The sequence below is a fragment of the Neltuma alba genome, unplaced genomic scaffold (assembly GCF_004799145.2).
Source record: "Neltuma alba isolate B1F8T4 unplaced genomic scaffold, ASM479914v2 tig00011709_pilon, whole genome shotgun sequence".
Lineage (NCBI taxonomy): Eukaryota > Viridiplantae > Streptophyta > Magnoliopsida > Fabales > Fabaceae > Neltuma > Neltuma alba.
The window spans coordinates 571,883-591,941 of record NW_021636345.1 but is presented as its reverse complement, the minus strand read 5'-3'; the positions used below and the strand labels follow the sequence as shown (position 1 = coordinate 591,941).

The 20,059-nt window shown below is 34.1% G+C and overlaps 2 protein-coding genes across 2 annotated transcripts; both read left to right on the top strand.

Moving 5' to 3' along the window:
• Positions 1-205: 205 nt before the first annotated feature.
• Positions 206-4,137, top strand: LOC114717190 (leucine-rich repeat protein 1). The gene is made up of 6 exons (XM_028902287.1): positions 206-588; positions 1,445-1,516; positions 1,677-1,820; positions 2,535-2,606; positions 2,712-2,783; positions 3,764-4,137. The coding sequence occupies exons 1-6, from the start codon at positions 365-367 to the stop codon at positions 3,834-3,836; spliced, it is 657 nt and encodes a 218-aa protein (XP_028758120.1). The 5' UTR covers positions 206-364; the 3' UTR covers positions 3,837-4,137.
• A 10,980-nt stretch (positions 4,138-15,117) lies between these two features.
• On the top strand, positions 15,118-19,720 carry LOC114717189 (L-ascorbate oxidase). Its single transcript, XM_028902286.1, has 3 exons — positions 15,118-15,845; positions 15,964-16,158; positions 18,599-19,720. The coding sequence occupies exons 1-3, from the start codon at positions 15,276-15,278 to the stop codon at positions 19,565-19,567; spliced, it is 1,734 nt and encodes a 577-aa protein (XP_028758119.1). The 5' UTR covers positions 15,118-15,275; the 3' UTR covers positions 19,568-19,720.
• The last annotated feature ends 339 nt before the right edge of the window (positions 19,721-20,059 follow it).

Genomic DNA, 20,059 nt, shown 5'->3' with positions numbered 1-20,059 from the left:
AAAAAATGCAGAGTATATGAAACAAAATTTTAGACAGCCCGGTAATCATCAACGTTGAGATGTTTGTAAAAATTAAAAGGCGGCAAACTACAAATAAATTGCGCAACATGGTTAAGTTGAAAAATTGAAAACCCAAATTATGAGAGCAGAAAAGATATATAAAGTGATTCGCATGAAAAAGCCTCCAAGTTTTACTACTGTGTTATTAGATTAGATTCTTTTTGACTCTCCATTTCCCTCTAAAGCCTACCCTCACAGCTTTTGCAGCGTTCGTTGGCGGATTAGAAGGGGCAAAGCGAACCCTAGAAGGTGCTTCTGCTTCTGCTTCACCTTGGAGTAATCGCGGATCAGAGGAGCTTCAGCCATGGAAGCACCTAGCTTGACTTCCTTTTGGGGCTTTTTCTGTCTTTCGCTAGCCCTAACCATAGCTCAGCTCGTTTCTGCCAATTCCGAAGGAGACGCACTTTACACCCTCCGGCGGAGCTTATCGGATCCCGATAACGTGCTTCAGAGCTGGGATCCCACTCTTGTTAACCCTTGCACGTGGTTCCATGTCACCTGCAACCAGGATGGTCGGGTCACTCGAGTGTATGCCCTTTATCCTTCTTTATTGGCTGTGTTTTCTTGCGTTTGTTGGTTGTTAATGTTGTTTAGTGGTGATAACTCAACCTTTTTATTTTCCTTCTCCTTTTCCAAGGGAAAGGATTGGAAATTTGCTTGTTATGCTTAATGGGGCCAGTCTGCAGCCTACCTTCTTTGTATTGGAGGATCTTCCTTTTGCAATATGTTTGTTAATTGCTTGCTTTTTTGTGATTTTACTGCCTCCTTTGCCGTCTCTAAGACATGTATGCTCAAGCGTCTTGGCATAGTTCTGTTCTTGTTGCGCTCTGTCAGTGTTATTTGACTTCAGAATCACGTGGTTATCATGGATCGGCTCAAGGAGGAGGCTCCATGAAGAGGGAGGAAAGTACATCATACATACTACTGATATACTTATGCTCTGGATAGCTTCTATTTTCTTTATCTTTCATTATTCTGGGGGTTGAATGAAGTTATGGTTGGGCTGAATTTCATTGCCCGCTTCTACAAATAGATGTTTGCGGTCAATTTGCGAATGTCTCTACTTTTGACTGTTTGTGATTAACTACATCTTATCATGTTTATTGACTTGCTGTTGGTAGTTCTCTGTGATACCCCCGTTCAGGTTCTGCATATCATACGGTTTCAATACATGTTCATTTTCCAACAATATCTCATGAGTTGTGGACTTGATCTGTATGTAGATTTGTTTATGACTTGAGCTAGAGTGCCCCTGAGAAAGATTGATTTTGCTATCAGTTCCCCACTTGATGTTGAAAGAGTGACGCAAATTACGGAATTGATTGAAAGCGGTCTGCTCTTCTCACTTTTCGAGTTTATGCTAACATACTTATGCTTTCTGCAGGGATCTTGGTAACTCGAACCTATCTGGACATCTGGTACCTGAACTTGGGAACTTAGAGCATCTACAGTATCTGTATGTTCTCTGATGATTCTGATGGTTGATCGTTGTGTATTGATGGACTCCAAATATTTGAAATGCCCAAATATTTGTTATTGTTGTGTATTACAGTATTTTTATAATTTTCATTGATATCGATTATCGACTCCAAGCTATATGCTTATTGTTGCTGCAGTGAGCTGTACAAAAATAACATTCAAGGAACTATTCCTCCAGAGCTTGGAAGCCTCAAGAGTCTCATTAGCTTGGACCTTTATAACAACAACATATCAGGGACAATTCCTCCTTCATTGGGGAAGTTGAAGAGCCTCGTCTTTTTGTAAGTCCGCTTAAATTCATTCATGACTCCTCTTGAGCATAGTTGGTTGGGTTGTGCTTGGCTCTAGTATGCTTTCGTCCCTGGGAAACTTTCAACTACAATTTAATGTGCGCATTCAGATTCTTTAGTTGCATGGTTTCTTGAATGTTTGGCGGGTGTGCAGAGAGTAAAAAAATCTTAGACTCTGTTTAGGGATTGATCTTGTAGGGATATAATTGAGCATTATGTGGCATAATGTTTGCTACTATTAAATACATAAAGAAATGATGCATTAAACTCCTGCAACACACGAGCTTTAAGTCATTGTTTGGGAGGGGTCAAGTCAAAGTGGAGGGATTGATCTCGGAAAGAATGAAAGGTGGTATCTTGCTTAGTTAACAAAGGAGGACATATGGGCAATTAAAAGAAAGACTATTTGACCTCAATTCACTGAAATTGATCCCTGGGGGCAGCAGCAATGTGCTTAAACTGGGATTCATCGAGTCCCAAGATTAGTTTATTTGATCCAAACTTGATAGCTGAAAAATCCTATTAATGCAAGAAGTTTCAACATGAACATATAGTAGATAATGATTTAAGCAATTGCAAATAACCATTGATACTATACTAAATTATTTGGTGGTGACACAATGTTCTAGTGCCTACTTGCTACTCTTGGTTATGTCATACAAAATTCAGCAAATTGCATTTCTCTTATCATCATCTTCTTTGCAGACGTCTTAATGACAACAGATTGACTGGCCCAATCCCTAGGGAACTTGCTACTGTTTCGAGCCTTAAAGTAGTGTAAGTTGAACTGTTTTTATATGTTGTCACGATTCTTTGGTGGTTTTATGGTCCATTGTGCTTTAAAACAAGTAAACAATCTTAACATTCTCTTTTTCTCTCCAGGGATGTCTCCAACAATGATCTGTGCGGAACAATTCCTACAACCGGACCATTTGAGCATATTCCATTGTCAAAGTATGTTCTCAAATATATCTTATTTTTAGCTTGAATTAATATTTTTAACTTGGAAAGTTAGCACTTTATTTTGCTGCTCCTTCGCTCTCCCTCACTCTCTCTCTTCCTTAAACATTTAGGATCTGCCTGTGTCTGCCATTAGACTGCCATTTGTGTCCTTGTGTTGCTTCTTGAGTAATATGTTGCTTGCATCTTCATATGCTTCCCATGTGTACTACTACAGCCATAGATGTGATTTTACTTTTTGTAGTCTATCTTGCATACCACGTCTTCAAATTTTTGCTCAAAGTTATTGTTTTTCTCGCAACTTGATTCAGATAAACATTCTGTGTGCTCATACCCACTGGTTCTGGGTTTGCAAATGACTAGAAGAGAATGCCATTGAATGTAGGAAGTATAAAATGTGGTGTAAAACGGCCATGACTATGCTGCCTCATTGCTATTCCATTTTTCTTCTGGTCATTTTTGTTCACCATGCTGCCTCATTGCTCTTGTTTTGCTATCCTTGTTTTTGAGCTGATTGTGTATTACCAATTATCATTATAAAACGCATGAGATGAGAAGTGTATCATACACTCTGATCGTCTCACATACTGTCAAGTACAGAAAAACTGAGATTATGTTGACCCCCTGAACAAGGATAAGAATTCTGCTTGAATTAATTGGTATTTGTGCCTGAAACTCTGTATCCTTGGGAGATCAATTATCTATCTTCAGAAATTCTGATTTGTTCCTTTAGCTATCCCAGCAACTTCCAGTCCATTGATTTGGAAAAGCGCAATAATGTTTTTTCTATTAGGCCTTTTTTTCTTTAAATTTTTTTTAATATCAATCACCGGCAGCATACAGTCCATTGATTTGGAAAATAAAAATTTTTGCGTTCTCTTTAAGAGTTTATTTCTCTACCAACTGGTTGTTTTCCTGCCTTTCTTTTTCCCCCTCCAATACGGGAGATGACCTTATTTTGCTTCAATCTGTAGCTTTGCAAATAACCCTCGGTTGGAAGGCCCGGAGTTGCTGGGACTTGCAAGTTATGACACAAACTGCTCGTGAATAGAATGATGTCAGGAGATCTTAATCTGCATCGAATTATGTAGTTATGTATTCAAAAATCGAAAGTATTACCTCATAGAGTAATGGGCATGGGCAATGGTATATGTAATGGGTAGTGTGTGTAAATTTTACAAACTTAAGTATATGGGCATTGTAACTATTGCGGTGATCTTCTAATGATGTCGAAGACAGATTTGTGTTGGTACAACACTAGAAAATGAATCCTCATGTACTTGTCACTGATCAAACCTATAACTCTTCAATGGCAATATATCTCCAATATTTTTAGGGCCTGCTGGAAGCGTTCACACTGTATTGTGATATGATGATATTGAACATTTGTTTTTGTTAGTGTTGGAACTATATTTCGGCTTTCTCTTATGGGCTTCAAAATTTTGCATGTTTTAGAGATGGGAATGAGTAGTGTTGTCATTTCCGTTTTAAATCATTATTCGGATTGTGCCGCGGAAAAAAAATCATTCGGATCCAAAACGGGGTGTATTACTTGATCTGCACAAAACTAATTGATCTGAACTGTTTTACGCTCTATTGTACGCAGGACTACATGGTATCTGAAACATTGTCATTGTAAATTATTTAAACCTTTGAATTGTAAATGAGTAAGCCTTTGAAGCTGATGAGGGAGGAGTTTTGGTGAATTGGAGTTGATAGTGCTACCTTGTGCATTTACATTTGTTGGCTTCCGAAACCCTTCTCACTTATTCTCATTTTAATTTCCATTTGTTTTTGTTTCTATCATGCGCCTTTATATCAAATAGGTGACTTGCGGCAATCATTGATTCATGTCCAACTCGTCAGTGCCATGCATTTATCTGACCAAAAAAAAAACAAAACAAGGCACCATACATTTATAACATAATATATTTTAAAAATTTATGTAATATACTACTTCTGATTTTTAATATAAAAGTTAGGTGATTAATTTGAACAGATTAAAAAAAACTAATTAAATTAGTTATTTGTAATAAATAAGTATTGTTTTTACTAAAATATCTTTACTAATTAAGTGCATTAGTTAAAACTATAATTATTACAAGAACTATTTTTGAAAAAAAGGATAATTATGAGATAAGGTAAATTAAGATCATATATTTTGAACTAAAATAAAAGTCAAACGAACTCTAAGGACAGGACATAGTAATATTTTTTCCAACTTATATAATATAAATACTAAAATATTTTTAAAAATTTTAATTACTAATTTTATGATTCACAAGTCCGCTCCAACTTATTCTTTTTAGCATATTCATTGCTTATCTTATATTTTTTTTCTGGAAAATATTATTTATTATTTTTTACAAACATAAAATTACCTATATTTTTCATATATAATAGAATCAAGGGTTAATATAATTTTTGTGATTGAAATTTGGACTCATTTTGGTTTTGGTCTATCCAATATCAAATCCATAGTTTTACTCATTAGAATTTAGCTTGTTTTAAAATATTAGTTTTTGAAAGTGTAATGGTGTTAACATCTGTTGAAGGGTTATAAATAGCATTAAAGTGATAATGTGGATTCATCATATAGTACCTAGTTGAATCTTGTGTGAATAATAAAAAAAAAAAGAACAAGTCTTTTAAACGCAATGCAGAAAATGATTATACAGAGAGGATGAGTTGTAGCGCAGTGAACAACTCAAATGAGTAGTACAGCTAGGTAAACAAAGAGGGCTAAACAACTGCGTTTGAAAACCTTTTTTTTTTTTTTTATGTTATCTACACAATATCTAGAACCACTTTAATACCATTTACAACATTTTAGCAGGTTTTGATATCATTACACTTTTAGGAACTAATATTTTAAAAAAAAGAACTAAATTTAAAGAACTAAAATTATGATTTTTAAAATTCGAGAGATCAAAAATTATATTGTCCTTAGAATCAATTGTAAAATTTTAGCCTCACGCTTTCTCGGGTTGAGCAATTTAGTGTTTGGACGGGAAAAAAAGGCGACCGGAAACATCATAATTCTTATTTCTTTGCTTTTCTTTTCGCTGAACATCATTATTCATAATGACCATTGACTATGGACTATTGATTGCATAGCTTTATCTCCATGGAGCCTACCTTCTCGTGTGTTCCGTAAAAGGGCTGGCTAATATCAACGAACACCCCTTTTTCCTTCTGCAAGGACAGTATTCCTTCCCCTCCCCCACAAAAATGGAGTGCACTACATATTATCATAAGTAAACATTTAATCCATATATCCTTGCATTTTATATCATTTTAAAATAAATCTCTAAATGTTAAAAATCTTCGAGCCATTCTTATATTCTATGAATCTTTCAGAGTTAATTTTCACCCATAATTTATAAATTGTTATATTTCACTTTTTAAATTGACGACATGACATAAAATTAAATCTCACTTAACAAATGATGTGGGGAAATAATATCTGATATATATGATTTCAATAAAAGCAAATATCAGACAGATAGATTGAAATTCTTCAATATAATAATTAACTTTTGAAATTGGCAACATAATTACCCAGTCTTTTAGTTTTATTGAAATTTGAAACAAATACTGTACGTCCCATACATACCATAAAATATGAGAAATAAGCCACAATAATGTTTATGATTTTTGAATAATACAATTCGTTAGGGCAATATTTATAGATATATAAACATTTTAACACTTCCTCTTGTAGGGGGGGAGTACTAGACCAATATGTTTTATTGGTTATTTTAGGTTCTGTTTAGTACGAAACATTAAAAATAAAAGATAAAGATTGGGATTTGGGTTGAAAACACATGTTAAAAATGATGTTTAGCATGAATGATTTCTTATTATATGGGATTAAGTAATTCCATATAGATGGGATTAGAGAATACCACTTTCCCCCATGGTATTCTTCAATCCCACATATATGAGTTTATCTAATCCCAAGTATCATATAATTACTCATACTAAATACGTTTTTAATATAGTTTTTTACTCTCAATCCTAGTCCTTATCCCTTATTTTTAATACTTCGTACCAAATAGGACCTTAGTACATGTAACACGGTTTCTTTAATTATTTACTTTTTGTTTTCTTTTGAAAATGGGCAGAGGGCGTTGAAGTACAAAGAAAATAACCTTTTTTGTTTGTGAAAAGAGGTCAAATTCTGCTTTTAAAAAGAAGAGGACGAAGAAGGTAGGTTTGAAAGTTACACTCCTTATGTTTCTTATAATATATAAAATCTAGATAACTAATTTGTATATATTAAAAATATTAATTAATTATTTCTCAAAATATTATTTGAAATTTGATTATTGATAGAGCACAATAAAGTTGTGTGTGATTTATACAACTGAACCTACCTAGTAAAATAAAGTTAGTTATTATTGTATTTTTTAAAATATTATTTCTAATCACATGTATCATTACTAATTCTTGATGGAGATTTTCTTGATCAACAGGAATATTGCCGAAAAATTATTTCATCTTTTATGGCTCATTCATGATCAGGTCCTACCGGCTACAGGCTACTCCTTCAGTCCACCTAAGCGCCCTCTCTTGCTTTTGCGCTTTCATTTCAAGTCAACAAACCCCTCTTCATTGCATATATTAGCATATATTAATGAAATAATTATAATAAGGTCCTAAAAAAATAATTATTAAAAAATCTCAATAACAATCTAAGTAATCTGTAATAATAAGTTTTGGAGTAGAAAATGAGAACTTTTAAAACTTGTTTTGTAATTATTTTTCTTTCTTGGGATTGCATTGTAATTCTCCTTATATTAATAGGAGTAATTTAGACAAAAATTGATAAATATGAGAAGTAAATTTTACATTGAAAACTAAGATCAATTCAATAATTAGGTTTTACATAAAAGACAGGAGTAGTATATGGGCAATTGTTCAAAATCATTTGATTGCATTATACTACCTCCCATTCTTAATATAAGACCTTGTTTGACTTTTATTTTGGTTTTAAATATAAAACCCCAATCTACTTTGTCTTCCATATTTATATATTTTTTTCAAGGTAGTCCTTCTAGTAACGGTAATTCTAGCCAATACACTTGATTAGCAAGGATATTTTAGGAATAGCAATATCTATTGTTTATGACAAATAACTAACTTAACTTATTTCCTTAATCTCCTCAAATTATTCAATTAGCTCTTATAGTTAGAACCAGAGATAGTATATTTATACCAACTCGGGTCCTAAACATGAGTTAGACAAGGGATTCACTTTGATCCTCAATATAAGATATCAATCTATTTTATTTTCTAAATTTATAATGTTATGTCAAAGTACACCTATTCATTGCATATATTAAGAGGTACATTTATTACAAATAACTAATTTATATAATTTTGTTAATATTCATAAATTAATTATCTGGCTCTTATATTAAACATTAGAAGTAATACATTAAAGTTGAGGAGGAGGCAAGGAACAAAAAACCGGACTGAGCATTAAACCGGTCAAGGCATTAGGTCAAGGGTTACTGGTCGGACCGTGGTTAGACCGAGATTAGACCGGTCATATTAAAATAATATAATTTAATTCACAATATTAAAAATATCATATTGATTACCAAAAGATTTGTATTTTCTTCGGTTTCAAGCTAAGTGTTTATACTTTACATATCTAGAATCAATTTCATCTAATGTCTAAAGGAAACAAAATCTATATTATTTCAGCAGAAAAAATTCATCAACTACTTTCCTCTCCTACTTCAAGTGTTCAGAAATCAAATAGAAAATTTTCATCCCCTCCCTTCCCAAACCTTTTGACAACCAGAGAGAAAGAAAGAACAAAGGCAGCTCTCTAATCCAAAATTAGCAGGAAAAATTTTCGAGCTTACCTACAACTCAATGCACTGAAGGGACAACACTGATTGGGATTTGAGGGAGACTTGCAACTTTTGAGTTTTCATTCTGCCTTCTGCGAATGCCAGTAGCGAAAGCCAAGCAGGACGTGGTGAGCGAGGGAGACTTGCAAGCTCAGAATGTCAAACATGGGATGCGATTGCGAGGTGGAGGCTTGCGACTTGACTTTCGGTTCTGCCTTTTGTGAATACAAGCGGTGAAGGTGAAGTAGGACGAGGTGAAGGCGAATCCGACTGTGATGTTGGGGAACGGCCGAACAAGGAGCTCTGCCATCAACGACGCCAGGGAGCAGAGATCTTGGTGGAAGCGATTTTGGCTTGGGTTTGAGGGAGGGAAGAGCCGGCACTATGCAAGTCGAGAGGAATCACGGGGAGGAAGGGAAATGAGGGAACTCGACCGGAGGAAAAGAGAAGAAGCGGTTTTGTTTTTTTCAAAACAAAACGGTGCCGTTTTGAGATGTTTGGTAGGCGAAAAAAAAACGGGTAACCCACTAAACCGGGGTTACCCAGTTTAATACCGGTTTTTTACCGGTTCAGTAGACCTCCAGTTTACTAGCTAAACTAGACCGGACTGTAGACCGGTTCATCAGTTGAATCGGCCAGTTCGGTTTGGTTTTTTTCTTAGGAGGAGGTAAGATAAGATTTCGTTGCGTCCAACATGTGATTGGCGTGCATGTAAGTCCTGCCAAAAACTGGATAAGTAAAACGCAACCATTTAGGGCTTTTATGTGGTTTGAATGCAATGACGACAAAATAAGAAATTCGTTTATATGTTTTGCAGTGACATCATGGATATGGATCCAATGCATATATTGACAAATTAAAAAAGATATACATATAAGAAGAGCTGGCAAAAATAAAAAAAAGAACGTATCAGAAGAGTGCCAAAAAAAAAATTGTATTCATGATTTTATTAATTATTTTCAAGCTCACTAGGCAAGTATATTTCTTCCAGGGATAATTAATATATAAGTCCTTATAGTTTAAACTGGTTTTTAATCAGGTCCTTATAATTTTTTTTCTTTTTATCAGGTTCTTATACTTTCAAATATTTTTAATCAAGTCCTTACAATTTTTTTTCTTTTTATTAGGTCCTTATTATTTTACTTTGTTTTTAATTAGGTCCTTGTAGTTTTTATTTTTTATTTTACAAATAATAACATTTTAAAAATAATAAATTATTGTAACAATCTTATGTTAATATTCTTTTAAATTTTTAGTTAAACAAATATATTATTTATTTTCAATTTGAATTTTTATAATTATAAAATTCAAATTATAAAATAAATTTTTCTAAAATTAAAATATGATTATAAATAATTTATATTTAAGTATAATTATTATTCTGATTATTTATTAATTACTAAATGATTATATTAATTATTTTATCCAATTATATAATTATTAATTTAAAAGTGAAATTAATTTTAAAGAATAAAGTTAATAAATAATTTTTCAAAAACTACAAAGCACCTAATTAAAAAATAAGTAAAACTATAAGGACCTGATAAAAAGAAAAAAAAATAGAAGGACCTAATTAAAAACACACAAAAGTAAAAAGATCTGATAAAAAGAAAAATTTTTATAAGGACCTAATTAAAAATCAGATGAAACTATAAGGACCTGGAGATTAATTATCCCTTTCTTCCATTACATTTTGCCACAAAATAGGATGATATTATAGAAACACCAATGCGTTTACGCCTTCATGCATACATGCATGCATTATCCATCTAATAATAATGAGTTTTATCATAATCTATATACTACTTTCGATCCTAATTATAAGAGCCAGTTGACTAATTTGAGGAGATTAAGAAAATAAGTTAAGTTAGCTATTTGCAATAAATATATGTTGTATTTTCTAAAATATCCTCGCTAATCAAGTGTATTGACTAGAACTACTATTACTAAAAGGATTTTCTTATAAAAAATGCATCAATATGAGAGATAAAGTGGATTAAGGTCTTATATTTAAAATCAAAATAAAAGTCAAATAAGGTCTTATGTTAAGAACCGGAGGTAGTATATAGACTTTGATATTGTAAACAAAGTTTTGGCCAAAAAAGATATTGTGCGAAAGTGTATGGGATTGAGAATTAGAATAACATGACAGTATTTGTAGGTGAAGGGATAATAATGAAGAATATATAGAGGTACTGCTCCGGTCCTAAATATAGTACACGTAACACGGTTTCTTTAATTATTTACTTCTTTTTGACAATTATTTCTTTTGAGAATGGGCATAGGGCGTTGAAGTATAAAGAAAATAACCTTTTTTGTTTCTGAAAAGAGGTCAAATTCTGCTTTTAAAAAGAAGAGGACGAAGAAGATAGCTTTGAAAATTACACTCCCTATGCTTCTTATGATATATAAAATCGACATAACTGATTTGTATATATTAAAAATATTAATTAATTATTTCTTAAAATATTATTTAAAATTTGATTATTGATAGAGTACAATAAAGTTGTGTGTGATTTATATAACTGACCCACATAGTAAAATAAAGTTAGTTATTATTGTATTTCTTAAAATATTATTTCTAATCATATGTATCATTACTAATTCTTGATGGAGATTTTCTTGATCAAAAGGAATATTGCCGAAAAATTATTTCATCTTTTATGGTTCATTCATGATCAGCAGATCAGGTCCTACCGGCTACAGGCTACTCCTTCAGTCCACCTCCGCGCCCTCTCTTGCTTTTGCACTTTCATTTCAAGTCAACAAACCTCTCTTCATTGCATATATTAGCATATATTAATGAAATAATTATAATGAGGTCTTAAAAAAATAATTATTAAAAAATCTCAATAACAATTTAAGTAGTCTGTAATAACAAGTTTTAAAGCAAAAAATAACAACTTCTAAAGTTTGTTTTGTAATTATTTTTCTTTCTTGGGATTGCATTATAATTCTCTCTATATTAATAGGAGTAATTTAGACAAAAATTGATAAATATGAGAAATAAATTTTACATTTAAAACTAAGATCAATTCAATAATTACGTTTTACATAAAGGATAGGAGTAGTATATGGGCAATTGTTCAAAATCATGATTGCATTATACTACCTCCGGTCCTTAATATAACACCTTGTTTGACTTTTATTTTGGTTTTAAATATAAAACCCCAATCTACTTTGTCTTCCATATTTATGTATTTTTTTTAAGGTAGTTCTTCTAGTAATGGTAGTTTTAGCCAATACACTTAATTAGCAAGAATATTTTAGGAAAGATAATATCTATTTATGACAAATAACTAACTTAATTTGTTTCCTTAATCTCCTCAAATTAATCAACTAACTCTTATAATTAGGATTGAAGGTAGTATATTTATACCAACTTGGGTCCTAAACATGAGTTTTAGACAAGGGATTCACTTTGATCCTCAATATAAGATCTCAATCTATTTTATTTTATAAATTTATAATGTTATGCCAAAGTACACCTAGTCATTGCATATATTAAGAGGTATATTTATTACAAATAACTAATTTATATAATTTTGTTAATATTTATAAATTAATTATCTGGTTCTTATATTAAAGATTAGAAGAAATACATTGAAGTTGAGGAGGAGGTAAGATAAGATTTCGTTGTGTCCAACATGTGATTGGCGTGCATGTAAGTCCTGCCAAAAACTGGATAAGTGAAACGCAGCCATTTAGGGCTTTTATGTGGTTTGAATGCGATGGCGACAAAATAAGAAATTCGTTTATATGTTTTGCAGTTACATCATGGGTATGGATCCAATGCATATATTGACAAATTAAAAAAGATATACATATAAGAAGAGCTGGCAAAAAAAAAAAAGAACGTATCCGAAGAGTGTCAAAAAAAGAAGAAAAAATTTGTATTCATGATTTTTTTAATTATTTTCAAGCTAACTAGGCAAGTATATTTCTTCCATTACATTTTGCCACAAAATAGGATGATATTATAGAAACACCAATGCCTTTACGCCTTCATGCATACATGCATGCATTATCCATCTAATAATAATGAGTTTTATCATAATCTATATACTACCTGCAGAGTTAACTAATTTGAAGAATTAAGAAAATAAGTTAAGTTAGTTATTTGTAATAAATATATATTGTCTTCTCTAAAATATCCTCGCTAATCAAGTGTGTTGGCTGGAATTACTATTATTAGAAGAATTTTTTTATAAAAAAATACATAAAGTAGATTAGGGCATTATATTTAGGACCAAATAAAAGTCAAACAAGATCTTATATTAAGGACCGAAGGTAGTATATGTTCAACATTTTCAATATATATAGGTGTATAATAGAAGATATGTTTTGTTTATTAAGAAAAGACTTTGATATTGTAAACAAAGTTTTGGCCAAAAAAAATATCGTGCGAAAGTATATGGGATTGAGAATTAGAATAACATGACGGTATTTGAAGGTGAAGGGATAATAATGAAGAATATATAGAGGTACTCCTTCGGTCCTAAATGTAAAACCCTTATCCAGTGTGTGTAAGGATCTTATATTTAGGAGTAAAGAAGTAATATGTACAAAGAGCGTAGTGTACGTAAAGTAAAAGGATGAGTGAAAGCGAAGGAAGAGAAGGGTATGGAAGGACGCAAAAGCCGTGTGGGGTTTGCTTGTTGTTGACTAGTTCAAATTATTAAGATTCTTTTGTCCTTGCCTTCTTCTTCTTCTTTTTCTGCTTCCCCTCCACGATTCACGCGTCTGCCTTATCCCCACGAATATTTGGGAGAGAAGAAAATTGTACGTTGATCAATTGATTCACACACGCGCGCGCGCACACGCGAGGAAATTGTGTTTATCTTCGTAGGTCTGAAGGCTCTGGTTGAAGGGCCCTTGTTGCCTCATGATCAGCCTCACTGAGGTCCAACAATCATTTACCATCCAAAACTTGTTTGAAGATTATATGTAGGTCTCTCATCTCTGCATACTCACAATATTGCTTCATTCTCATAATTCCTCTCTGTTTTACATATGCTTCTTCCAAGGTGATGAACAATTAATGACTTTGCATTCATTATTTTTGGATGCAAAGTTCCAAGTTGAACACTGTGAAATCCACTGAAGCTTGATCTTGACTCCTCCTTTACGCGCGCGCACTCAACGTTTTATATCTCTGTATGTGTGTGTGTCTATATATATATATATATATATATATGTATATGTATATATAATTACACACACACACACTTACTTTAAGGTTTTGGTTGAAGCACGTGGCATTTAAATCAGGATTGGACTAATACAATTTAAGTGAAATTAATGAATGGAAGCGTAAAGTCATAATCAATCGAGTGTCTATATATATATATATATATATGGTTATGATTGATTGTTTTGGGTGGAGATATTTTGAATATTTATGTGTTTGTGAATTAAGGTTATATACATGGATGCAGGGCCATGCGGTATGTGTGTCGGCGGTGTGAAACGAGGAAGCAAGTTGAAGATTCCGCGGATAATTGTTGACTTTACATGCAAATTAAATTATGTGTCGCTGCAAAACTAGTTTCAGTGCTTATTATTTTAATAAATATTTTAAGCTCATCAAATCTAGAATATTTATGTCTGATTTGAATGGTTCGGATTTAAAATTTTTAATTAATTATTTTTAAATAAAAAACTATTTTTTTCAAAGAATAGTAGTTAAGAGATTATCTCTATTTTAGATTCTATACATATTAAAATAATTATTTTGAATAAATAAAAATAAAAAAAATTGAATTTAAACCATCTAAATAGGATATGAACAATCTAGATATGATGAGTTTTGGGTGTTCATCAAAGTAATAAGTACTGAAATTGATTCCGTGTGGCTGCCTTGGTTTGGACATTGCACACTTTGGAACAAGTTTCGGTGCTCATCACTTTGATGAGTACTTTAAATTAATCAAGTCTAGATCGTCTATATCTCATTTGAATGGTCTGAATTTGGTTTCTTCTTTTTTATTCTTATGTATTCAAAATAATTGTTTTAATATGTCTATAATCTAAAATAGAGATAATCTCTTAACTATCATTTTTTCTTAAAAATAATTAATTAAAGATTTTAAATTTGGACCATTTAAATCAAATATACACAGTCTAGACCTGATAGGCTGATAATGCTTATCAAGGTGCTTAATTCTTTATTCCATGCCTTTTGTACTTGTAATAAATAGATAACAATATTTCATCCCATCATCAATATAACACACACACACACACTTAACTAACTAATTCATAGGTAGATTAAAATAAATCTAGTAAACTAGTTAATTGCAACAAATGTAACACATGATCGCCGCTTAAAATACATTCGTAATGTTAGATCATATATTACTTTATAAGTCAGGTAAACAAATGATAAAAGTATATATAAAAATGATATGGATTGAGATCTTTTATATTTGGGGTAACATCCAAAAACGAACTAACACATGTATTAGAAACTAGAGTGAAGGCAATAGTAACCGGAAGTGTTGCTATAAATAGGGAGCAAGGGGATCCATGGTATACGCATGCAAAGCAAGTATAATAATATACACTGTGATTGCATTCTCTTATCTTCTTCATCATATTGGTGTGGGGAAGCAACACCATGAGCCTCAGAAATGGCATGTGGGTGTGTGTGCTGCTGCTGCTGCAAGTGGCAGCATCAGCAGCAGCAAAAGTGAGGCACTACAAGTGGGAGGTGGAGTACATGTACGCCTCCCCGGACTGCATCGAGAACGTTGTGATGGGAATCAACGGCCAGTTCCCGGGCCCCACCATCCGAGCTCAAGTCGGCGACACCGTCGTGGTCGCCCTCACCAACAAGCTCTCCACCGAGGGCGTCGTCATCCACTGGCACGGCATCCGTCAGAAGGGCACGCCCTGGGCCGACGGCACCGCTTCCATATCCCAGTGCGCCATCAACCCCGGTGAGACCTTCAACTACAGCTTCCAGGTGGACAAGGCCGGCACTTACTTCTACCACGGCCACTACGGCATGCAGAGATCCGCAGGCCTGTACGGATCACTCATAGTGGAGTTGGAGGACGGCAAGAGAGAGCGTTTCCACTACGACGGAGAGATCAATCTCGTGCTCAGTGACTGGTGGCACCAGAGCTCTCACCACCAGGAACTTGCCCTCTCCTCCAAACCCTTCCGCTGGATCGGAGAACCCCAGGTATGTATGTACATATGTATATGATGATGATGAAGCATGTACGTACACAAATTAGGAGATTATTAATCAATAATCACGATGATGATGCATATATATATATATATATTTATGAGAACAGAGTTTGCTGATAAACGGAAGAGGGCAGTTCAACTGCTCCATGGCGGGAGGCATGATCAACAGCACGCTTCCAAAGTGCAGGTTCAGAGGCAACGAGCAGTGTGCTCCTCAAATACAGCACGTTCTTCCCAACAAGACCTACCGCCTCCGCATTGCCAGCTCCACTGCTCTCGCTTCCCTCAACTTGGCCATTCAGGTCCCTTCCTTTACTTGCTATTTTATACGTATGTTTATATATATATGTGTGTGTATGTCATTCAAATAAATCTATATCAATCATGATTTATCTCTAGCTGCTATATGTGTATATGAATTTAACTTATATCTCTTCATTATTATTTGTGTATAAATCTTATGATGCATCATGCAAACATCCTCATCATAATTAAAAACCAAACCTTATGAAAGTTAACATCATTTCTTTTTTTTTGAGTTGTAATTATTGTCCTGATTTTGGTCACTCCTCCAACTTCAAGCCCAACCTAAGCTGCCTGTAGACCTTTTTCAAGCCAAACATAAAGTTTCTTTTTTTCGGAAAAAAAGAAAACAAACAAAGCTATCACTCGAGACAGATATTTGAGGAAGTTGTTATTAGTCCATTAGGTCGTGCTACCTCTACCAGTAATTTTTCTCCAAACTCATTAATTGTTACTTTTCAATTTATTCTTATTCTAATTTAACGTTTAGTGTTAAACAGATCATATTACCTTGTGTTTCTCTATCTATATTATTTAAGTTGTGGAGAACTTTAAAAAATTATCAATTTAAAAAGCATTTGATGCTTTAATTTATTCTTTGACATGTGAGAATTAGTAGAGAATGTTGTATGATACTACCTCCATCCCTTATTACAAGAAATAACTACTAAAATCATCCGATTTAAAATGTTAGTTAAATTTAGCTTAAAGTAATAAACATGTAAGATATCTCGTTTGTAAAAAGAGTGCATGAGGGATAATGAGTGAAAATTCATTGCAAAACGAAACCAAGTGCCATATATTTAATGAGAGGTAAAAGGGGAAAAAAAACTAGTTTAAAATTTTAAACAAAGATGATTTGTTTTTGATATTTAGAAACATCAATATGAAGAAGTAAGAGAGAAGTTGTTTCTTAGAAAGCGGGACGGAGGGAGTAAAGATCAAAGCGCATAGTATTATATTATCGGAAACATATTGAAATGGATATAATGAATAGAAGAATTATAATAGTGTGAATTTGTTTCCCTAGGAGCTATATATATATATATATATATATACTACCTCTGGTCCTTAATATAAGACTCTGTTTGACTTTTATTTTAGTCCTAAATATAAGACCTCAATCCACTTTGTCTCTCATATTTATGCAATTTTTTTCTAAGATAGTCTTTCTAATAATTATAGTCCTAGCCAATATAGTTGGTTGGTAAGGATATTTTAAGAAAGACAGCATCTATTTATTACAAATAACTAACTTAACTTTTTTTCTTAATCTCCTCAAATTAGTCAACTGGGTCTTATAATTAGAACTGAGGGTAGTATATATATATGTAGCTAATTAAGAGTAAAAGGAAAACAGCCTGTAAAGTGGTTTTGAACCACGTTGAGACTGAAATAATGTAGGGGTTCGCAGAATAAGAGGTGGGGTTGGTCCATTATTTTAGTTAAGACCTGTGTTTTCAACAATAATTGAGGAAAAAAGTTGTGGAAAATAATTTAGATTAGAATGCATGGTTGTTATAATTAGTTAATAAATTTCCATTCGTGGGTGCAAGCAGATCCATGATCCACGCTGATGGATGGACGCATGGGAAAATTATTTCAAGTTATATTATAGGACCACACATTATTTGGCATAAATAAAGAAAGAAATCGTTACATGGGTGGATGCTATTGTATGTAGTGCAGTATGCCGGGGGGGAAAAAGAAGGAAGGGGTGGATTTCACTTTCGTGTCGTGTTTTTTGGTGAGTGCCATTTTCCAAAATGATGGTACGCACAAAAGCTGGAAACGTTGTTGAAAGGAGCACGCTGTGGCTGTAGTAGTAGCGTGCATGACAATAAAGGACTAAAGGACATGAACTGATCCTTTGATTTGATAGCAACCCCTCTGATTGTAACAACCACTGACAAAAGCTTGCATACTGACAAAAGCAACCCGATACAACACCTGTGTTGTTGCTACATGCAACATGGAAGCGTTTCACTTTCATGCTCCCTTCTACTGATTTGACACCTGCAGCTTCTACTGATTTTTGACCCCGCTTCAACATGTGGGAACCCGCTTTTAGATTAGACCACCACATTTTCTCAATCAACTTTTACCTCAATCTTTTGGAAAAATTGGTAAAGAAAATCTCAGTTTAAAAATTTAATTAGTTAAAAGGATTTGAATTTGAAAGAATGCAAGTATGGTACGTGAATATAATATAGTTTTCATTATGTATAACATATCTTTCGTTGTGTGTAATATCATTGGTGACATGTTATAGGGAAGATATGTTATACTTATAGATTAATCATAGTTATACTCAATCAAATTCAGGTTTTTTTACCAATTAAATTTCTAACTAGGTATTTTTTTTTTATACCAAATTTCCCCAATCCATTTTCTCTTTTTGAATTTTACATGTCATTAATGAATATTATTTTGATGCAGAATCACAAAATGGTGGTGGTGGAGGCCGATGGCAACTACGTGACACCATTCACCGTGGAAGACATAGACATATACTCCGGCGAGAGCTACTCAGTGCTGCTCACCACCGACCAAGACCCTTCCAAAAATTACTGGATTGCCATTGGCGTCCGAGGCAGAAAGCCCTTCACCCCCCAGGCCCTCACCATCCTCAACTACCACCCCACCTCCGCCTCCCGCCTTCCTTCCTCTCCGCCTCCCGTCTCTCCCCTCTGGAATGACTATCAGCGAAGCCAGTCCTTTGCCCAGCAGCTCTATGCCCTCATGGGCTCCCCCTCCCCTCCCGCCACCTTCCACCGCCGCCTCGTCCTCCTCAACACCCAGAACCTCATCAATGGCTTCACCAAATGGGCCATCAATAACGTCTCCTTAACGCTCCCCACCACTCCCTACCTGGGCTCCATCAAGTACAAGCTCCAAAACGCCTTCGACACCCGGAGCCCGCCGGATAACTTCCCCGCGGAGTACGACGTCATGAAGCCGCCGGCCAACCCGACCTCGGTGACCGGCAGCGGGGTGTACATGTTCGAGATGAACCAGGTGGTGGATGTGATACTGCAGAATGCGAATGTGCTGAACGCTAGCTCCAGTGAGATCCACCCGTGGCACTTGCATGGGCATGATTTTTGGGTGTTGGGATATGGGCAGGGGAAGTTCGACCCGAAGAGGGACGAGGAGAAGTTGAACCTGAAGAATCCGCCGATGAAGAACACGGCGGTGATATTCCCGTACGGATGGACGGCGCTGAGGTTCGTGGCGGACAATCCGGGGGTGTGGGCCTTCCATTGTCACATAGAGCCTCATCTGCATATGGGGATGGGGGTGATATTTGCAGAAGGGGTGGATCAGGTGGGGCATATCCCTCCTGAGGCTATTACTTGTGGCCTCACAGGGAAGATGCTGGTCACCACCAACACCACCGTCCACTAGTTACTCATTGTTCTGTATGTAACACTAGCGAGCGATCAATGGCTTATTAGTCTTGTTGGTTCCAATGTCGTTGTCAAGTTCGTTTATATATGATCCATGAGTATGAGTTCACAAGTGCGAGTGCGAGATGCACCGTTTTCTTTTTAGTTTTTACTTCATTATGGTTAAGTACTTTAGAAATACACCTCCGCTCCTTAATATAAGACATATTTAACTAATTTGATTAGATTAAGAAAGTTAGATAAGTTAGTTAATTATAAAAAATGTGACATGTTCTTAAAATATCATAATCATCTTTCTTAATACACCATCTTTCTCTTCTATTTAATTATAATTAAGAGAGTATCCATAGGGGTAATTTAAAAAAAATTAATAAATATGATAAATGAGTCTTATATTTAGGACTAAAACTAACTCAATAATTGGGTCCTATATTAAGGACCGGGAGGGTAGATTGATAGGGATCAGCTTTACTTAGCGGTCTGGGTATTA

Excerpts from the sequence above, each read along its gene's own strand:
- LOC114717189 (XM_028902286.1), top strand. The coding sequence starts at position 15,276 with ATGAGCCTCAGAAATGGCATGTGGGTGTGTGTGCTGCTGCTGCTGCAA. Across the intron at positions 15,846-15,963 it reads GCTGGATCGGAGAACCCCAG|AGTTTGCTGATAAACGGAAG; the intron begins GTATGTATGTAC and ends TTATGAGAACAG. Across the intron at positions 16,159-18,598 it reads CCCTCAACTTGGCCATTCAG|AATCACAAAATGGTGGTGGT; the intron begins GTCCCTTCCTTT and ends ATTTTGATGCAG.
- LOC114717190 (XM_028902287.1), top strand. The coding sequence starts at position 365 with ATGGAAGCACCTAGCTTGACTTCCTTTTGGGGCTTTTTCTGTCTTTCG. Across the intron at positions 1,517-1,676 it reads TTAGAGCATCTACAGTATCT|TGAGCTGTACAAAAATAACA; the intron begins GTATGTTCTCTG and ends TTGTTGCTGCAG. Across the intron at positions 2,784-3,763 it reads GAGCATATTCCATTGTCAAA|CTTTGCAAATAACCCTCGGT; the intron begins GTATGTTCTCAA and ends TTCAATCTGTAG.